This window comes from Xenopus tropicalis, chromosome 3 (assembly GCF_000004195.4).
Source record: "Xenopus tropicalis strain Nigerian chromosome 3, UCB_Xtro_10.0, whole genome shotgun sequence".
NCBI lineage: Eukaryota > Metazoa > Chordata > Amphibia > Anura > Pipidae > Xenopus > Xenopus tropicalis.
This window is the reverse complement of record NC_030679.2, coordinates 93,399,661-93,417,888: the sequence shown is the minus strand read 5'-3', so window position 1 is coordinate 93,417,888 and position 18,228 is coordinate 93,399,661. Positions and strand designations below refer to the sequence as shown.

At 39.3% G+C, this 18,228-nt stretch overlaps 1 protein-coding gene across 4 annotated transcripts in view; it reads right to left on the bottom strand.

Annotated features, from left to right (window-relative positions):
* sin3a (SIN3 transcription regulator family member A) overlaps positions 1–18,228 on the bottom strand; it is a 53,233-nt gene that overhangs the window by 15,585 nt on the left and 19,420 nt on the right. For all 4 annotated transcript variants that reach the window (XM_012966901.3, XM_018092398.2, XM_012966900.3 and 1 more), the window contains exons 7-16: positions 16,343–16,495; positions 11,267–11,425; positions 10,947–11,036; positions 9,688–9,806; positions 9,069–9,279; positions 7,707–7,823; positions 6,703–6,941; positions 5,925–6,108; positions 4,207–4,789; positions 3,384–3,553 (exon numbers count right to left, since the gene is read on the bottom strand). In XM_012966901.3, coding sequence (XP_012822355.1) covers positions 3,384–3,553; positions 4,207–4,789; positions 5,925–6,108; positions 6,703–6,941; positions 7,707–7,823; positions 9,069–9,279; positions 9,688–9,806; positions 10,947–11,036; positions 11,267–11,425; positions 16,343–16,495 — 2,025 coding nt within the window. The remainder of the gene's footprint in view (positions 1–3,383; positions 3,554–4,206; positions 4,790–5,924; positions 6,109–6,702; positions 6,942–7,706; positions 7,824–9,068; positions 9,280–9,687; positions 9,807–10,946; positions 11,037–11,266; positions 11,426–16,342; positions 16,496–18,228) is intronic.

Sequence of the window (18,228 nt, the reverse complement as noted above, 5' to 3'; positions counted from 1 at the left end):
TTAACAAGTAGGGATGCACCAAATTCTAGCACTTTTTTTTGTGTGTAGGATTTGCATTCAGCGAATACTTAAATTGAGCTAACCTGAATTCAACCAAGGGACAGTTAACGCCTTAAAACAAATTTTCTAAAATAAGCACATTGACTTGTTTTGAAATTATATTCTGAATGTTAGTTGGAAAAAGTGTTTATCTACCTCTAAACAAACAAACAAACATCTCCCTGATCTAAGCAGTAGCCTCAGCTCATTATCAGGGGCTTCTCAGTGAATGGGCAATTTGTTTTACAAGCTTCTTTAGGGTTCTTTGGAACAAGCAATGACAGGAAGTACTAAAGAGAAACTGGCTTCATATTCCTTTTTAGTGCTAGACATAACAAAAAACAGATATTTCTTATTTAACAATAGGCAAAACATATGTTCAGCAAAAGCACTATATATTAAACCAGTGATCCCCAACCAGTGGCTCATGAGCAACATGTGCTCATCGACCCTTTCGATGTTGCTCCAAGTGGCCTTAAAGGAGGTGCTTGTTTTAGAATTCTGGGCCTGGTGTCAAGTTTTGGTTGTATAAAAACCAGGTGTATTGCCAAACAAAACCTTCTATAGGCTGCCAGTCAACATAGGGGCTACCAAATAGTCAATCACAGCCCTTATTTTGCACCCCAGGAACTTTTTAAATGCTTATGTTGCTCCCAACTCTTTTTACATTTAAATGTGGCTTATGGGTCAAAAGGGATAGGGATCCCTGCATTAAAGGAACAGTAACACCAAAAAAAGAAAATGTATAAAAGTAATTACAATATAATGTACTGTTGCCCTGCACTGGAACAACTGGTGTTTTTCTCAAAGAGACTACCACAGTTTATACAAACTAAGCTGCTGTATAGCCATGTGGGCAGCTATTAAAAGGCGAAAAGGCACAGGTTACTTAGAGATAACAGATAAATCCCTTTATATTCTACAGAGCTTATTTGTTATCTGCTATGTAACCTGCACCTTTTCTCCTTTTTTCCAGCTTGAATGGCTGCCCCCATGGCTACACTACAGGGTATTTATATAAACTATAGTAGGGTTTCTGTAGCAAACACACCAGTTTTACCAGTGCAGGGGAACAGAACATTATATTGTAATTACTTTAAAACACTTTCATTTTTTGGTGTTACTGTTCCTTTAATGCTGAAAAGGGGTACATCTTCTCCCTTTAAAGTCATTTACATTTAAATCATTATTTAGTGTCATCAGCAAGAGGGAACACTACTCTGTCACAACAACATACTGTATATACTTGAGTATTAAGTTTTTCAGCACCCAAAACGTGCTGAAAAAGTAACCCTTGGCTTATACTCGAGTTGGGTGCAACGGGTCCCTCCAGACTAGCACCTGCAACGAGACCCTCCTATTTTGATTATTGAAATTTAGCAGTAGCTGCTGTATTTCCCACCCTAGGCTTATACTCGAGTCAATAAGTTTTTCCAGGTTTCTTAGGTAAAATTAGGTACCTCGGCATATATTCGGATCAGCTTATACTCAAGTATATTTGGTACACCTCTAATTTGGAGCATCACAAATTTTACCTAGTCACTGTGGGAAGCTCCCTGATAGAATCTTTGTGAAAAAATGTGCCCACTGATGAACTTATTTTGCTAATTATGTATTTTGCTTTCTTCTGATATATGTTGTGTTAAAAATATTCATCTTTTCATATTTCCTCTGAAACTGAACTAAATAACTTAAAATAGACTACTGATTCATGTCCTCCAGAATAAAAGGTCTTAACACCAGCACTGACAACCATTGGTGTCTAAAGTAATGCAGAGATTTTATTTAAAGATTCCACTGAAACCATTAATAACTAATTTGAAGAGGTACTGAAGTACACAGTGTTTCTGATATATGTCCTCATACCACTGAATAAAAAACAAGCTGCGTTTGTTCGCAGGCCAAGAATCTGCCCAGTGTGGCACTAGCCTTAGGGGCTGATTTACTAACCCACGAATCCGACCTGAATTGGAAAAGTTCCGACTTGAAAACGAACATTTTGCGACTTTTTCGTATGTTTTGCGATTTTTTCGGATTCTTTACGAATTTTTCGTTACCAATACGATTTTTGCGTAAAAACGCGAGTTTTTTGTATCCATTACGAAAGTTGCGTAAAAAGTTGCGCATTTTTCGTAGCGTTAAAACTTACGTGAAAAGTTGCGCATTTTTCGCGTAAGTTTTAACGCTACGAAAAATGCGCAACTTTTTACGCAACTTTCGTAATGGATAGGAAAACTCGCGTTTTTACGCAAAAATCGTATTGGTAACGAAAAATTCGTAAAGAATCCGAAAAAATCGCAAAATACCAATCATTATGAAAAAAACGCAATCGGACTCCATTCGACCCGTTCGTGGGTAAGTAAATCAGCCCCTTAGAGTCTTGTTCCAGTTCAAAAGAGATTTTGCCTTCCTTCACCACTACAGCTGCTTAATATTTCTGGCACAACTCACTTAGGAATTAGCAACTAACTGGATGATAGCAGTAACACAAAGTGATGTGGGGTAAGACACACATGAACATAAAGGGCAAGCTATTATCTATATGGTTTTGCAGAAGGCCAAAATAATAGACCTCTTCCACACTTTTCTTATCTAAATGCTTACTTTTTTCAACATTGTTTTTAATAAGTTTTCCAAAAGTAAATGCTTACTTTGTTAATTGATGGCCTATTTGGACATTAGTCTAGTTTACTTGAACTGCATGTGAAAAACAGATGTAAGATCTATTCGAGAACATAATATGATGTAGTTATACATTGCCAGCCAGCCAGCTACAATGCCCAGGACAATACAATGTTATGTATGTACTAAAATGTACTTACCTCTAAAAAAGATACCTAAGTGTGTAAGCGCATATACAAATAAGTATTGAACTAATTTATGATGCAAGATGAGTGCTTTAGAAGGTTACTTCTCTAGATTCATAACTGGGCAGTAAATATGAAATCAGTTATTAACCATGATTCTTCAGGCTGGATCTGGAAAAAGTAGTTAGACCAGCAATGTGAAAATGCTCTGGAGCACAGTGGGAATCCTGGCTAAAGCCACAGCTGGGTGGCAAAGCCATAAGAGCCAACAAACCCATAGTACTAGCAACACGAGTGAAGAGTTCATCACAAAACGCTGCATTGTGGAGAAAGAACCCATGAAAGTGTATTTTCACACATGTGGTCAAACTACCTGTGATCTGTCTGGGGCATGAGACCCATTAATCACATCTTAAAGGAATAACAGTTCAAACCACTTTAGTGAATACCTATAGGTTCTTCCAAGAGATGCTAAATTGTTATAATAACACCATGCAATTGTTCAATGATAAACTAGTCAGGATATATCAAACTCACCTGTCTAACAATGCTCTGAATCAACTTATCCATAGTAAAGGCAATAAAGGCATGGATAGTAAACATCTCTCGCAGAGAATCTTCATACTGATTGGAGTCCATGTTCCCATCAAGCAAGTTCCGAACCATGTCTAGGAATGCTGGGTAATAATCCTCAGCCTCTATGTCCACTAAGGGAGGATAGAAAAAGTGTGCTTAACCACAAAACCCAATGTATCTTTTGTAAACAGGTTTTTTTAAATCTCTGGATACAGATTATATATTTCTCTTCCCCACTGGAGAGCACCAAGGAACCATAAGTTATAGACAGGTCCCCTTAAGGTTATGTACAGTGTGACTTGGCCACTGATCCACATAAAGGAAATGTTATGCTAGTCCATATCTCAACTGAAAGAAACATTTGCGAGTGTATCTGAATGCACAGTTTCTTCTATGGATGCTCACAGTGTGGCGTTGTGGTTTGCAGTGGCTCCAGGCAAAAGTACAGTGTGGTCATGCCACTGTCTGCGACAGTACTGTGTCCTCCACTTGAAGAGCAGGCTGTGTCAGTCCCACAGCTCAAGTATAGATAACATTTTTAAGGGGATACACGCCCTGTTTGTACAGTATTGTTGATGACAGTTTAAAGAATAAATCAACATAAAAGAAGTTGGAGGCGGATGGTAAAAGAGAAAACAACAGAGAGAGGGAAAGTAGTCAGGAGGCTATTACTGGTAGATACTTTGCATAGCTAATCATAATTCCAGATGCTCAGGAGAAAAAAATGCATGTTTTAAATTATATAAAAATATTCTACTTTATAGTAACATTTCTGTTTACTTACTTGGTTCTTTTAATCGCAGTTGGATAGCTGGGCTGTCATTTTTGTCCCTCTTCAGACCCAGTACCTCTCTTTCCCATTCCCTTTCTCTCATCTCTTCCTCCACTTGTTTTTCTGCCTGGTTGTAGATGCGAAGAAGTCGGGAGCATAGTATCTGATGTAGGCGAAGGAATATGTACCAGTTATTGTTCACATAAAAAAGGTTGTATGCATCCTCCACACCGCGCCACTTCTGTGCTGCTGTATTTCCAAACATCAGCTTAGCCTTTGGAGGACTACTACCCCCACCAACCCCCACTCCATTATGTTTTTTTGTAACCCCATCTTCAGTCTCAGCTGTTTCTTCCTCTTCTTCTTCCTCTACATCAGAGAGCTCTCCCCGCTGGGAAAAAAGTAAATCTGGGATGAAGTGATAGACAATCTGTTTTATCTTATATTTGTCCTCCTTTTGTATGCCAGTCTGTCGTTTTACATGGTGGATGATAAGTGAGGCTGCATCTTCCAGTATCTGTTTGTCATCATAAGTGAGTGTGAGGTGTGGGCCAGAAGAGATCCCAGAATTGTCTTCTGAAGCTTGTTCCTGCCGCTGAAGAAGAATTATAGCGAAGAACCAACTGTTAATTTGCTCAACAGAATACGATTACAGAATGGTTAAAAGAGCTGAACTGACTGCTAAAAAATTAAAAAGCTACAAACAGCTGCTATTGTGAAAAACAAAAAAAATCCATGAAATGTAGTGACAGAATGTCAATAATGTAATGTATCACACAGCTCAGTGCAAACTACTTTCTTGTTGTGTTGTTAGTGATAGCCTATGCAAAGTTTACTATATATATATAACTTCCATCTTGTTGTTTCTTTTTAAGACGTAATTTTACATTTTTAGAACATTTCAAGTTGTCAAACATACAATAAAGAAAATAAATTTGAACGATATAATTATAGCAAACCAAATTAAACATTAGAGGATCTTTGTGTGTTTTGAGTAAACCCCTGTATATAATACACATGTACAGAAGATGTGGAAAATGGAGAATTAGTAATTACTAAATTTTAGCTACATCTCCAAACAAGCAGACCAGATCTCATATGTTCCTTTTCTGGTTTAATAGTTTCTGCCAAAAAGGCAGGCTATCCAGAAACCATTCATGCTGCTTTTGGATTCTATATTAAACTAATTTTAAAGAAATTATATGGTAGCCCTACACCGAATGAATACTGCACCTCAAATAGACAATATAAAACGTATTGTACAGCGCGGCGGAATATGCTGGCACTTTATAAATAAATGTTAATAATAATACAAATAGCAGGCAGTGTCACACAGTAAACATTAACAAAGCTATTATAAAAAAAAAAAAAAAAATCAACCATACCAAAAGGACAGCAGTACTTTCCATTGCCTCAGAGCACCTTCCTCCAAACACCTTTTGCATCACTGGAACCTCATCATATGGACACTTCATCCTTTGATGAAGTGTCCAATGATACAATGTTTATCCATACATTCCAGAACTTCATTAATCAGATTTTAAAGAGCTATGTTGAAATAAACGGAGCCACATACATACAAGATTATTATGCAAGTCTCCCTCTTTTATGAAATGTGTATAAATGTTACTGGTATAAACAGTACACTATGGGGCATATTTATTATAGTGTGTAAGCCAACAATACCAGTGATGTTGCCAAGACCAACTAATCAGCATTTAGATGCTTACCTCGTCATATATGCTCTCAATCTCATTAAGGAGACTCTTGGAACGCAACACCTTTGTATCAATCTGTTTGTAATTGATGCCCTGATGATCTAGAGATTTAAGATAGTACTTTTCGTTTTGTTCCCGCCAGATCTTATTAAACCCACGTTGTGCTTCCCGCCACTCCTCCTCCTTCATTTTCAACCTTAAAGACAGGGTAGATAATGAAAGCTAAAATTTAACAGAGAAATTTCATAATTTTACATGCAAAACTCAGAAATAATTAAATAATGTATTTTCACTTTTTGGCTTATTTATATTATATTATATTATATATATTTCACCTCTAAATCTCATTGTAACTGGTCTTCTGGACAACCATAGGCTTATTTATCAACATTTGAGTTTGTTTTTTAAATCGAATAAACTTGCATATTAAAATAGAAAAATTCAAGTTTTGAAATATGGCTCACACTGACTTCTATAGAAACTCAGATGCCAAACTTTAAATTTAATACCAGACGTTCGGGTTTTTAAAACATAATTTGAATTTTTTTTTTTTTGAACCGCGAAAAGAAAATGAAACTTGAATATTGGTAAATCTCAACCTAACACTGCCTCTGATCCACCCAAATCCTGACATTTCCCGACAAATCCTGACATTTCAAAGCAGTTCAGGCTCCCCTGCTTGTCCTTACCAAAGTCCCCAAAGGCAGCTTAGCATTTTATTGCCCTTATATGATCCAACTCTGTTTAGCATTTTATTGACCTTTTGAAATCACATTTGCAAGGCACTTACCTCTTTAGAACAATGGGTACAGCGACAGCAGGGTTTTTCTTTAGACCATCTATTATATCGGCAGCTTTGTCTGCATATATCCTCTGCAGAGCCTTGCGGTGGATGACCTCAGATGTTCCTCCAAGTGTATTGTCCAGCCTGAATTTGGCCTGGTCCTCTGCAGAAAGCCGTGAAAGTTTCTTCTGGATAGTCTCCAGAACACGAATGGTAGCCAGGTTGGTTTCCAAAACCACATCCAACTGACAAAGGTAACAGAGAATTATATTTTGCTTTTAACTGGAAGGCAATGATAGGTACCAGTAAATGTTGTGTGGTAAAATTACATATAATTGTGTTTTTTTTTTGTGTGCATTCAAATACATAACTTTTTTAAGCCAAAAGTAGAAGTAACGATTTCTGCACTGAACTAATGGAGAATACCAGATCAATAATTTTAATTACAGACAGTACCAACTGTCTACTGGAAATAAAGGATTCAAAAATTCTTTCATGTATCAAAAGGGAACGTTTGGATCTCTAACCATGGTTAAAATTAGTGGTTTGTGTGTTTATTTCTTTTGAAAATTGTTACTATGTTAGTTACTATAGATCTCTTAATATCCCTTTAAATGTATCCCTTTCCACTCAAATTTCTATTGACATGCATTAAAAACTATTCTACTCCCACAAACATTGTAGAAGCTGGCTTCGCAGCAGTAAAATGAAAGGCTTATCTCACAGGTAACACATATTACAATTTATGATGATGTCAAGACTTAACATGTTACAGAAATACATGTGGGTTTCAGATATCACTGCTAAAAGAAATAGCTATTAACAAGAGTAAAATGATTTGGTAAAAAAAAAAAAAAAAAAAACACAGATTCTCCATGACTCTGCACTGATTACATATAGCACCTTTTTAGAAATGTAAGATGAAAGAAAAAAGAATAAATGATAGTATAAAATCTTAAACATGTCAAGGTAATAAAGAAATAACATGATAATTCAACAAACACTCTTACCTCAAATCTCTCATCTTCACATCGGTAAATGTGTTCCTCATACTGTGTCTTTTTAGAGCTCACAAAAGTAGAGTCTTCTGACCAGGAAGGAAAAGACACCCAAGTGTCATTTAAAACCTATGCACAGAAAAAAAGGTAGTTATTATTAAGCTATATAAGTTTTGCAAATTGGGTAATAGCTTTAATTTCATAATTATTTTAAATTTTAGAAAGAAAGACCTACATTGGTTTTGTTCACCTTCCAAACAATTTATCAATTTGGTTTGTTTCAGATACTACACCAAAAATAAAAAAACATTTTTAGTTTTTTTTTTGTTTTCTAAAATGTTTGTATTTCAATGTTCCTCTCTCTTTTAGACTAGCAGCTCAGTAAGCAGCTCAGTATGTCAGGTGCAGACTATTATAATCTGCTACATTTCTACAATTCTCAGCAGCATCTCTTAATGATATCAAATATAACAAGCAAAAGTTTTTATTCCTAGTACTATCAAAAAAAAAAAAAAAAAAAAGGTGTTTCAAGATAAATGCATTTAGCAACACCTATTAATGAAGAAGAAATTAGGTTTACATACAAATGGGCAGGATTTAATTTAGTCTTTTACTTTGCAACATCACTGTTGTTTGGGGGAACTTCAAGAAATCTAACAATCCCCACCCCCCCAGATACAAAGATGAGAAGCGGTCTTAATGATTTAGCAACAGAGTTTAGAACACTGTCATTTGTGGGAAAAAGCTCAAAACATGTAGTGCATGGTTGATTAACTTTGATACACTTTTTTGGTGAGCATATTTTTTTTTGTATGTTTATAGTCACATTTTCTTTGTAAGAAGTAAAAATTATCTTAGAACTAAGAAAACAGCCTAAATGATCTTCTCTAACATTCCCTGGTTGTGTATGAAAGTCATAGGGCTCTGCCACACAGGGCAGATTCTCGGCCTGTGTTTATTCACCCCTACGCTCAAAAAATCTTATTGATGTACCTGCACCTGGAGTGGAATAAGGCACAAAACTGCATATTCAAACAGTTTTGCACCGAATTCCCTCCATGTGCCTGCACCTGAAAAATCTTACTGATGTGCATGCACCCGAAGCCACTGCAACAGCCTGGATGCAGGAAAATGTAATGGAATATGGCTCAAAACTGCTGTAGTATGCAGTTTCGCACTGAATTCCGCTTCACATGCCTGCACCCAGGCTGACAAAATAGCACAAGGTGCAGGCACATTAATAATATTTTTGAAAAGCAGGGGTGGATTCTAGACGTGCGTCTCCATGTGGCAAAACCCTTACATCTGATGCAAAGAATACACAGTCTTAATTATAGTTAATTCATAAACACTGCCTATCCCTAAGGATCTTACCTCTTTACAGAGTGGTGTCCTGCCAGTGCATTTTGGCTGCTGGAAGCTTTTGGGCAAGGCTCGGTAGCTTGACCCCAAACGCTTACATGAGGCGTAGTCAATCTCCATGGCAATACCCTCAGTAGCTCTCTCTTTAGGGAAACTCTCCAAATGTGAGGACTCTTTGTAACCCAAGAAATTTTTAAACCATGTGAACAGCTCTGGGAACTTACTATTGGGGAAGAGGGAAAAAAAGTGTCAACAATGCATAAAAGAAGAGAAGAAATAACAAAAGTTTAACTAAATATTTAAAAGAACCACCCCACAATGTAGCTGTAATGGAAGAGATTTCTACTGCAGCAAACAAGAAATTACTTACTATTTTAAACTTATTTTACCACAAATCCTAAATTATCTGGATTAAACAACTGAAAATCAGTGTGATCATATGTTCTTTGTATAGTTAGCATGTTTTAATCATCTTATCAATGCAATGAAACAGACATGATTTATGATGCTGGAGCATGACTGCCAATAAAAACATGAAAATTAAGATGTGCAAACAATGCCCATTAAACACAGACATGTTGTGGGTTGTAGCTTAAGTTTACTTCATGATAAATACCAATCTATAACTTACGCTAGGAATGGGGACACCAGTTGAACTAGCTCTGACCGGGAAATTACTTCTTGATTAAAGATCACCAGACATCTCAAGAAGTTATCGTATGCCTCCCCACTCCGCAGAGCCTTCCGAACCTAAAGAAAAAAAAGTGAGAATAAATTTCCCTTTACATGAGCATTCAGAAGTAATTAACAAAGTGGACAAAAAAAAAGGTCTGTTTCTGATTGTGTGTCAAATACTTTTAATATTTTAAAAAGATTTGTGTTGTGCAAATAAATTGTCAGTTTAGTGCATGCAAGTGTTTATTTCATGAAGGTTCATTATTTAACTGTTCCTTTATAACACAAATACACCTGAAAGCTCAACTTGAAGGTCAATTAGGATGACATTTGGGATGAATATGCATGCCATCCTGAATTATTGATACACTTCTCTTAGATCTGTACTCATTTCTTGAGCTAAGGGGGGGCCTGATCAAAGGATGGACCTTAAGAAGGACCATGGCAAAGGGTTGGGTCACCTAGTGGGGTCTGAACTGTGGACTGAAAAGTCAACCACTGCACTAAAGTCTATGATACATGGGGTATTATAAAAAGTCTGTAAACAGAAGCAGTTAAAATGCCTCATAATGACAAATATTGGAACTGCGCTGACAGCACATCGTCTGCTGGAAACGTTTTTTTAAATGAGGCCCACCTATAAACATCATGATGTGACAGACATATTTGCAAAATTAAATTCTGCTGTTTTATTCCAAATTACAGTAGCAGTCAAAATGCCCTGTATGCCTTTAGCCTAAATACAGATTGCCAGTTGTAATCCCCTAATATTTCTTCCCCTTTGTTCTGAAAGCATTTTAAGAAAGATAGCATAAGGCTTTAGGTACACACTATTTCTTCTCTGTTGGGAAAAAAAGCTGGTTAAAGTCACCCCAAAACCTCAGTGTTTTTGGGGTGAAGTCCACTCACTTTGCACAGTTACAGGCAGATGCCACTTAGTAATGCAATTAGCCTAAGCACAGACTACACAATATATTATCCTTATCTATCTTGTCCAATAGGCTTATTGGTATTTACAAGGTTACGGTTACCGTTTTGCTTACGTTGCAGTGAGTTACAGCAGATTCATACAGCCTGTCTGATATTGGAACTGTGCATGTGTGTCCAGGTAAATACATTGAGATATGCTGATTAAATCAGCATAAAGAATTTGGACCGTGACCAAGTTGATTGCCTTTACAAGATATCAGTCAATGGCAAAGAAAGATAACCCACCTTGTCAAAAAACTGCGATTCTGCTCCTGCTCCATGTTTGTTGGCATCTGCCAGTGATTGATCTTTAGGGATAAGAATTTTAGGTTTCTTCTGTAACAGTAAGAAAAACACAGCATATTATCTTTTAGTAAGCTATTAAAAAAATATTTGCTTTACAAAGAAATAGTAATGACAGATTTAAAAAAATCTAAAAGGTATGCTAACAAAGAGGAAAACGCAAAAATATTATAATACAAGTTTGACAAGTTTATAAAAGCAGTATGTGAGTTTTATATACTTTTTGATTTAAAATCTTGGTACAGTATTTCATCTTTACATACCTTAACTGGAGGTGTGACACCAGTCCCAGAGTGTCGTCTAATTTGGCAGCCATTCTGGTTGGGCCTCTGCTGCTTATTGTTAAGCTGTGGCTTCTTCACTGTGCCCCCATGATCATTTCTTACAGATTCTACTTTTTCAGCAGTTGTTTTGCTCAAAAGCTGGATCGTGAAAATAAAAATGAATTAGGTTATGCGAAGTACTTTAGAAAACTTAGCAAAAACCACTGACTGTTATATATACCTTTTTGAAAAAGGTTATATCGGACACTATTACTTTTATTTTCAGTTTTTTTTCAGCTTTTTTCTTTAATTCCACCAATAATATATAAGTTTTAGATTCTCCATTCTGCCACTTGATGGAGAATGCAAGTTTTCAGCAAAGAATTCTCAGCTAAAATTATTTTTACAACAGCATTAACTATACAAGCTTCAGAAACGGCAACCAGCCCTCTAAACAGTCAGAAGTATGAAATTATGTGTATAAAGTTATTACTGAGCACTTTATCACATCTCTATCCCCTGGGTACTGGGAGATACACGTGTGACACATGTGACAACAATCTCCCGTATTCTTCATATGTCTGGGCTATGGGGTAGAGTGGCAACACGAAAGCCTTTTTTTATGAAGAAAAACATCCAAGCCAGGCTACATTTTGCAAAAACACATCTGAAGTCTCCCAAAAGCATGTGGGAAAAAGTGTTATGGTCTGATGAAACCAAGGTTGAACTTTTTGGCCATAATTCCAAAAAATATGTTTGGCACAAAAACAATACTGCACATCACCAAAAGAACACCATACCCACAGTGAAGCATGGTGGTGGCAGCATCATGCTTTGGGGCTGTTTTTCTTCAGCTGGAACTGGGGCCTTAGTTAAGATAGAGGGAATTATGAACAGTTCCAAATACCAGTCAATATTGGCACAAAACCTTCAGGCTTCTGCTAGAAATCTGAACATGAGGAGAAACTTCATCTTTCAGCATGATAACGACCCAAAGCATACATCCAAATCAACAAAGGAATGGCTTCACCGGAAGATGATTAAAGTTTTGGAATGGCCAAGCCAGAGCCCAGACCTGAATCCGATTTAAAATCTGTGGGGTGGTCTGATGAGGGCTGTGCACAGGAGATGCCCTCGCAATCTGACAGATTTGGAGTGTTTCTGCAAAGAAGAGTGGGCAAATCTTGCAAAGTCAAAATGTGCCATGCTGATAGACTCATACCCAAAAAGACTGAGTGCTGTAATAAAATCAAAAGGTGCTTCAACAAAGTATTAGTTTAAGGGTGTGCACACTTATGCAACCACATTATTTTAGTTTTTTTGGTTTTCTTCCCTCCGCCTAAAAGATTTCAGTTTGTTTTTCAATTGAGTGGTACAGTTTATAGGTCACATTAAAGGTGGAAAAAGTTCTGAAATGATTTATCTTTGTCTCATTTTTGTACAGCACAGGAACCTGACATTTTACCAGGGGTGTGTAGACTTTTTATATCCACTGTAAGCCAGCTGATTAACAGACTAGAGGAGAAACTTTTGCAGCACTGTTTAAAAAAAATTCATTCATGTTTTGTCTGTGGGACACAGGGACCATGGGGACATACCAAAGCTGTCCCCTTTAGAATTAGGGAGGGAGGAAGCGAGGCTTAGATATGATCAATTACAGTCTGCAGAACCCTCCTTCCAAACTGTGCGCTCTCTGTCGCAAAGACCTCAAATTTGTAAAATTTGGTGAACGAGTGAATGGATGACCAAGTAGCGGCCTTGCATAGATGTTCTGCGGAGGCACGGTTCCTGAAGGCCCAGGAAGTGCTGACCGCTCTGGTAGAATGTGCACGCACTTGTAGTGGAGATGTTCTTCCTCTGGCTATGTATGCCCTACGAATGGCCTCTTTTATCCATCTGGATATTGTGACCTTGGGTGCAGGGGAGCCTTTGTGTGGTCCTGTTGGAAGAACGAAGAGTGAGTGCGTTGTGCGTAGCTCTTTTGTGCGTGCCAGGTAGATTTTTAGTGCTCTGACTGGATCTAAGGAGTGAAGGGCCTTCTCCTTAGGGTTCTTAGGGTGTGGGCAGAACGTCGGGAGCGTAATCTCCTGATTCAGGTGGAAATCGGTAACCACCTTGGGAAGAAAGGACGGAACGGTACGGAGAACCGCCCTGTCATTGTGGAAGATCAGGTAAGGATGTTGGCAAGACAGGGCACTGAGATCCCAGGTTGGGATCGGCGCCCTGTATGGAGGTACGAGGTGTGCCACCCCTTGGAGAAAGGTACGCACGTCTCCGAGTTCTGCTATCTTTGTCTGAAAAAGCACAGAGAGTGCGGAGATTTGGGACTTAAGTGAGGCAAGCGAAAGGCCCTTATTGAGACCGGCTTGGAGGAATTCAAGTAAGTATATCAGGGAGAACTGATCCCAAGGGAGGTGTGCCTGATCGCACCACTCCTTGTAGCGCTTCCAGACCCTATGGTAGTTCTGTGCGGAAGCCGGTTTCCGTGCTGCAATCAAGGTGCGTATAACTCCTGTGGAGAATCCCTTACGGCGAAGGACTATGGACTCAGTAGCCATGCCGTCAAACGTAGTACTCCCGGATTGGGATGGAATATGGGTCCCTGGGAGAGAAGATCCTGCGACAGTGGCAGGGACCAGGGATCTGCCCTGCTGAGGTTGACGAATTCCGAGAACCAAGCCCTTCTGGGCCAGTGTGGAGCTATGAGGATCACTTTGCAGTGTTCCCTCTTGATCTTTTTGATGACCCTGGGCAGTAGTGGAAGAGGGGGAAACACGTAGGAAAGGGGGAAGTCCCAAGGTGTTGTCATTGCATCTGCTGCCATGGCCAGTGGATCCCTGCAGCGCGCCATAAAGGCTTCGACCTGGCGGTTGTGCCTGGACGCCATGAGGTCCACGTGTGGATGTCCCCACATTTGTGTGATGGTCTGAAAGACCGATTGTTTTAGGGACCATTCTCCTGGGTCGAGTGTCTGGCGACTGAGGTAGTCGGCCTGCCAGTTTTCCAGTCCTGGAATGTATACTGCAGATAGCGTGACGTCGTGGGCTTCGGCCCAGGACAGAATGAGGCTCACTTCCTTGAGTGCTGTGCGGCTTCTGGTGCCTCCCTGATGGTTTAGGTAAGCTACCGTGGTGGCGTTGTCGGACTGTATCCGGATCGCCAGTCCTGCGAGCTGATTCTGCCAGTGAAGGAGTGCCCAGCGAGCTGCCCGAAGCTCTAGAATGTTTATTGGTAGTTGTGTCTCCCGGGGAGACCAGAGTCCCTGAGCCGTTTGGGCTTGGAAGACTGCCCCCCATCCTTGGAGGCTGGCATCTGTGGTCAGTACCAGCCAGTGGGGGTCCCTCAGGGACTTGCCCACTGAAAGGTGCTCCTGGTGGAGCCACCAGCGAAGTGATGACTTGGTTCTGGGACGCAAGAGGATTGGCTGTGTCAGTGACTTGCGTGTCCACTGATCCAAAATATTCCACTGGAGCTCTCTGAGGTGGAACTGCGAGAACGGAACTGCCTCTATTGAGGCGACCATTGACCCTAGGGTCCTCATGGCAAACCTGACTGACGGTAGGGGTGTGGTCAGGAGATGTCTCACCAGTGACTGGATCTTGGCGATCTTGTCTGGGGGGAGGAACACTCGTTGGCTTCTTGTATCGAAGATTAGTCCCAAGAATGTGATCCTCTGAGTGGGAGTAAGGGTGGACTTGGAATAGTTTATGGTCCAGCCGAGGTCGGAGAGGGGTAGCCCTGGAAAATGGACCTTCTGAGTTGCCCTCAGACATTATATATATATATATGCAGACAATATGTGTTTACAGTATGCACAATAAGTAGTAATAACTCCCCAAACACTTCTCTATCCCATGCAGCAGCTGCAATTACCAGCTCCTGCCTCCCAGGGGGTTCCGCTTGGTGTAGTAAGGTCCCTGTGAGAACCGCTTCTCCCCGTGTGCGTTCTGGCCCTGGGCGCCTGTAGCAATGGCGATCCTGGGTCTGTGCGCAGCTCCGTGAGATGAGAGTGGTGTGCGCAGTTTCTTACTGTGTGCGCCACTTGGCGCGAAGCATTAGGCGGAAACGGAAGTAGGGGAGAAGGCGGAAGTGCGGAATGGAGGCCCCGCCCCCTGTGAGTGCGCGCCTTAGCGCGGATGGGCCCGGAGTAAGCTCTATGCTACCGGTAAGGTGGATGGGAGGCAGGGCTGATAGGGAGTGAGGGGCATCAGGTGTAACTCACCCTTGGAAGCGCTGGTAGGTCTGCTATATCCCAGCAGTTAGCGCGCGTGTGCAGGACAGTCACCTATTCCCTAAGGTAAGGTATAGGACTGTGTGGCTTGCTCCAAAAGACTTACTAGCCCCTGCAACGCAAATCCCACGTAGGGGGAAGCCACAAGAAAGTCACTTGCTGTAAGTGCTTTGGGTCAACCCCTGGTGCCAGTATATACTAGCTGAAGATTATGTCACATCATGTGAGAGATGATCCTGTCTCCTTGAGGACACTGAAAAAACTGAGCCTCAGGCAGCTAGGCAGAGGGGTATAGCACAGGAGGGAGGAGTTTTTCCTTACAGTGTCCTGCCTCCTAGTGGTGGATGGTCCCTGTGTCCCACAGACAAAACAGAGAAATACTGCTTTTGATAGTAATTACAATTAAAAAATAACTTTTAAAGCACTGTAATTTTGTAAAAAAAAAACAAAACAAAAAAAAGGTGATAGGTGCCCTTTAAGCATCAAAAATGATGGTCAATTTTCAAGTACTAATGAAAACATTGGTGTCAAAAGCAGCTGGATCAGCAAAAGACCTGCTCTGAGACCATATTTTTCATAAAGTGTATGGCTCACCATAACACCCAAGACATTAGCCAAACACTCCTAAGATTTGTAGATAGTCACTGATATCCCTGCGTGTGTTCCTAAACGATAATGATTTAAAACATTAAACATTTTACATATGAAATAAAACTTCTAATATTTGATTAATAAGAATTTTGCAGAGAATATTTTCTTATGATGAAATCCATATTTTCTAAAACACCAACACTAGTTTTGAAATTGTTATACAGAATAATGCAAAACTCAAGCTGATTTCTTACCACAGAGCTGTTGGCATCAGGAAGAAATTGCCCAAATTCTGATAACAGGTCCTCTTGGTTTTTGAAAAGTCTTGCTACTTGGGCATAGACCTCCTGCTCAGTCAGGGCTGGCGTGTAATTACCTCCAGCTTCTTTAGCATTGCGCTGTTCCTTCTGAAGAATGTACCAGTTAAAAGGCAAGTGATATGGAAAATATATTCTTTTTATAATCATGATTTTTCACAGTGAAGAGTGTCTATTTTTCAGCTAATACAAAAAATTAATTAATTTACAGACTCAAAAAAAAACACATACTTTGCTTTATTAAAAGGGCCAACATTTAAATTTTTTTAAAAAAAGCATTATAAGCAGACTTATTTACCAGTGGAATAGGCACGAGCCTTTACCACAAGTGCTAAACAGCTCAACATTTGGCTCCTTATAAAGCTTACGCTGATCAGTTATGTCATTGGCAGGTGCAATAAGCAGAGCACAGCTTTCACAAGTGTAAGTGCATTCTATGTAATACCTGCACAGTAAGTACATGGCTTCTTGCTTGTGTATAATGTAAGGGTGATATGCAAAAAGATACACTTTATTTTGAAGGGGCAAACTGTTTTCCCTTTGCACTTCCACCACTGTAAATAAGCCCTTATATTGCACTTTATTTTTAAGAAATTGTCTCCAACTTAAATTCTCTTATCTCAAATTAAATGCTAATGATAGTATTTTAAATAGCTATGCAAATGTGGGCCCCACATCTATACTGGAACTTAAACACCATTTTAGATGCTATCAAACAGCGAATTTATATTTATACCGTATTAATGCTTCTAAAGCAAAGTCATGGTTTGTTGCTGTATAATAATTAAATTCATACCTTTGCAAAAGGTTTATTCTGTATTATTTGCCTGTTAAAAATAAAGTCCTGAACAAAAACCTCTATGAGCGGTACCGATGCTCCAACATAATTATGACCATGTATTTGCTGGTCAAATTGGCAAGGTTTTTCTACACGAGTTACAAATGCAAGTTTTGAACCTTTTCTAAATGATGTATTTGCTAGGTGCATTAAATAGGTGCAAAGTAAAACATTTGTGAGCACTAGTGATCAGTATTGTGTGTAGTGTAAAATACCTCATGCTATAAACATTATGCCCAATGATACAAAAATAACAGATAAAGCAGGGGTGCACAGACTTTGTCACCCTGTGATCTACTCTTGCCACCTGGCTTCTATCATGAGATCTACTCAAATAAAAATAGTGTGCTGTCTATCGTTCAGTGCAAGACACAAGAAAACATATCACCCTGCTGTCATACTTTTAAGCACAATAGTTATTACTATTCATTTTCTACCATTACTATGCTATTTTCTACCATTCCCACTTTGTCCAGTCTAGTGACTGAATGGGAACAAGAAGAATGAAAAATAATAGCTGGAAAATGAGCATACCCCCACTACCATTCACCAACCATCACTCTTTCTCACTCAAAACCATTGCACTCAGGCATACTCCCTCCCCTTTGATACCAAATCCAGGAGCCCTTCCTTCTGCTTTGTCTGGGCTGAAACAGCCTTTTTGTCTGCCTCCACACTGCTGCATTTACGTATCTACTGTGTGTCTTCCCTCACTCGTCCTCCATAAAATCTCCACTCTATTAATCTTATCCTACTTTATCATTTGTTCCTAAACTTTCTTCAGCACTGGTATTCACTTTATTCTGCTTCAAATCCTATCGGTTAGAGAATATTAGGCTACGCCTCTGAATTAAAACAAACAATCGGTTAATACTGTGTTTATAACACTATAGCATTATGAAGAGATGACTGTGCAGAATAAGGTTAGCAGAGCAGAGATTTTATGAAGGACAAGTGAAGAAAGACATGTAGTTTGTGGTCTACG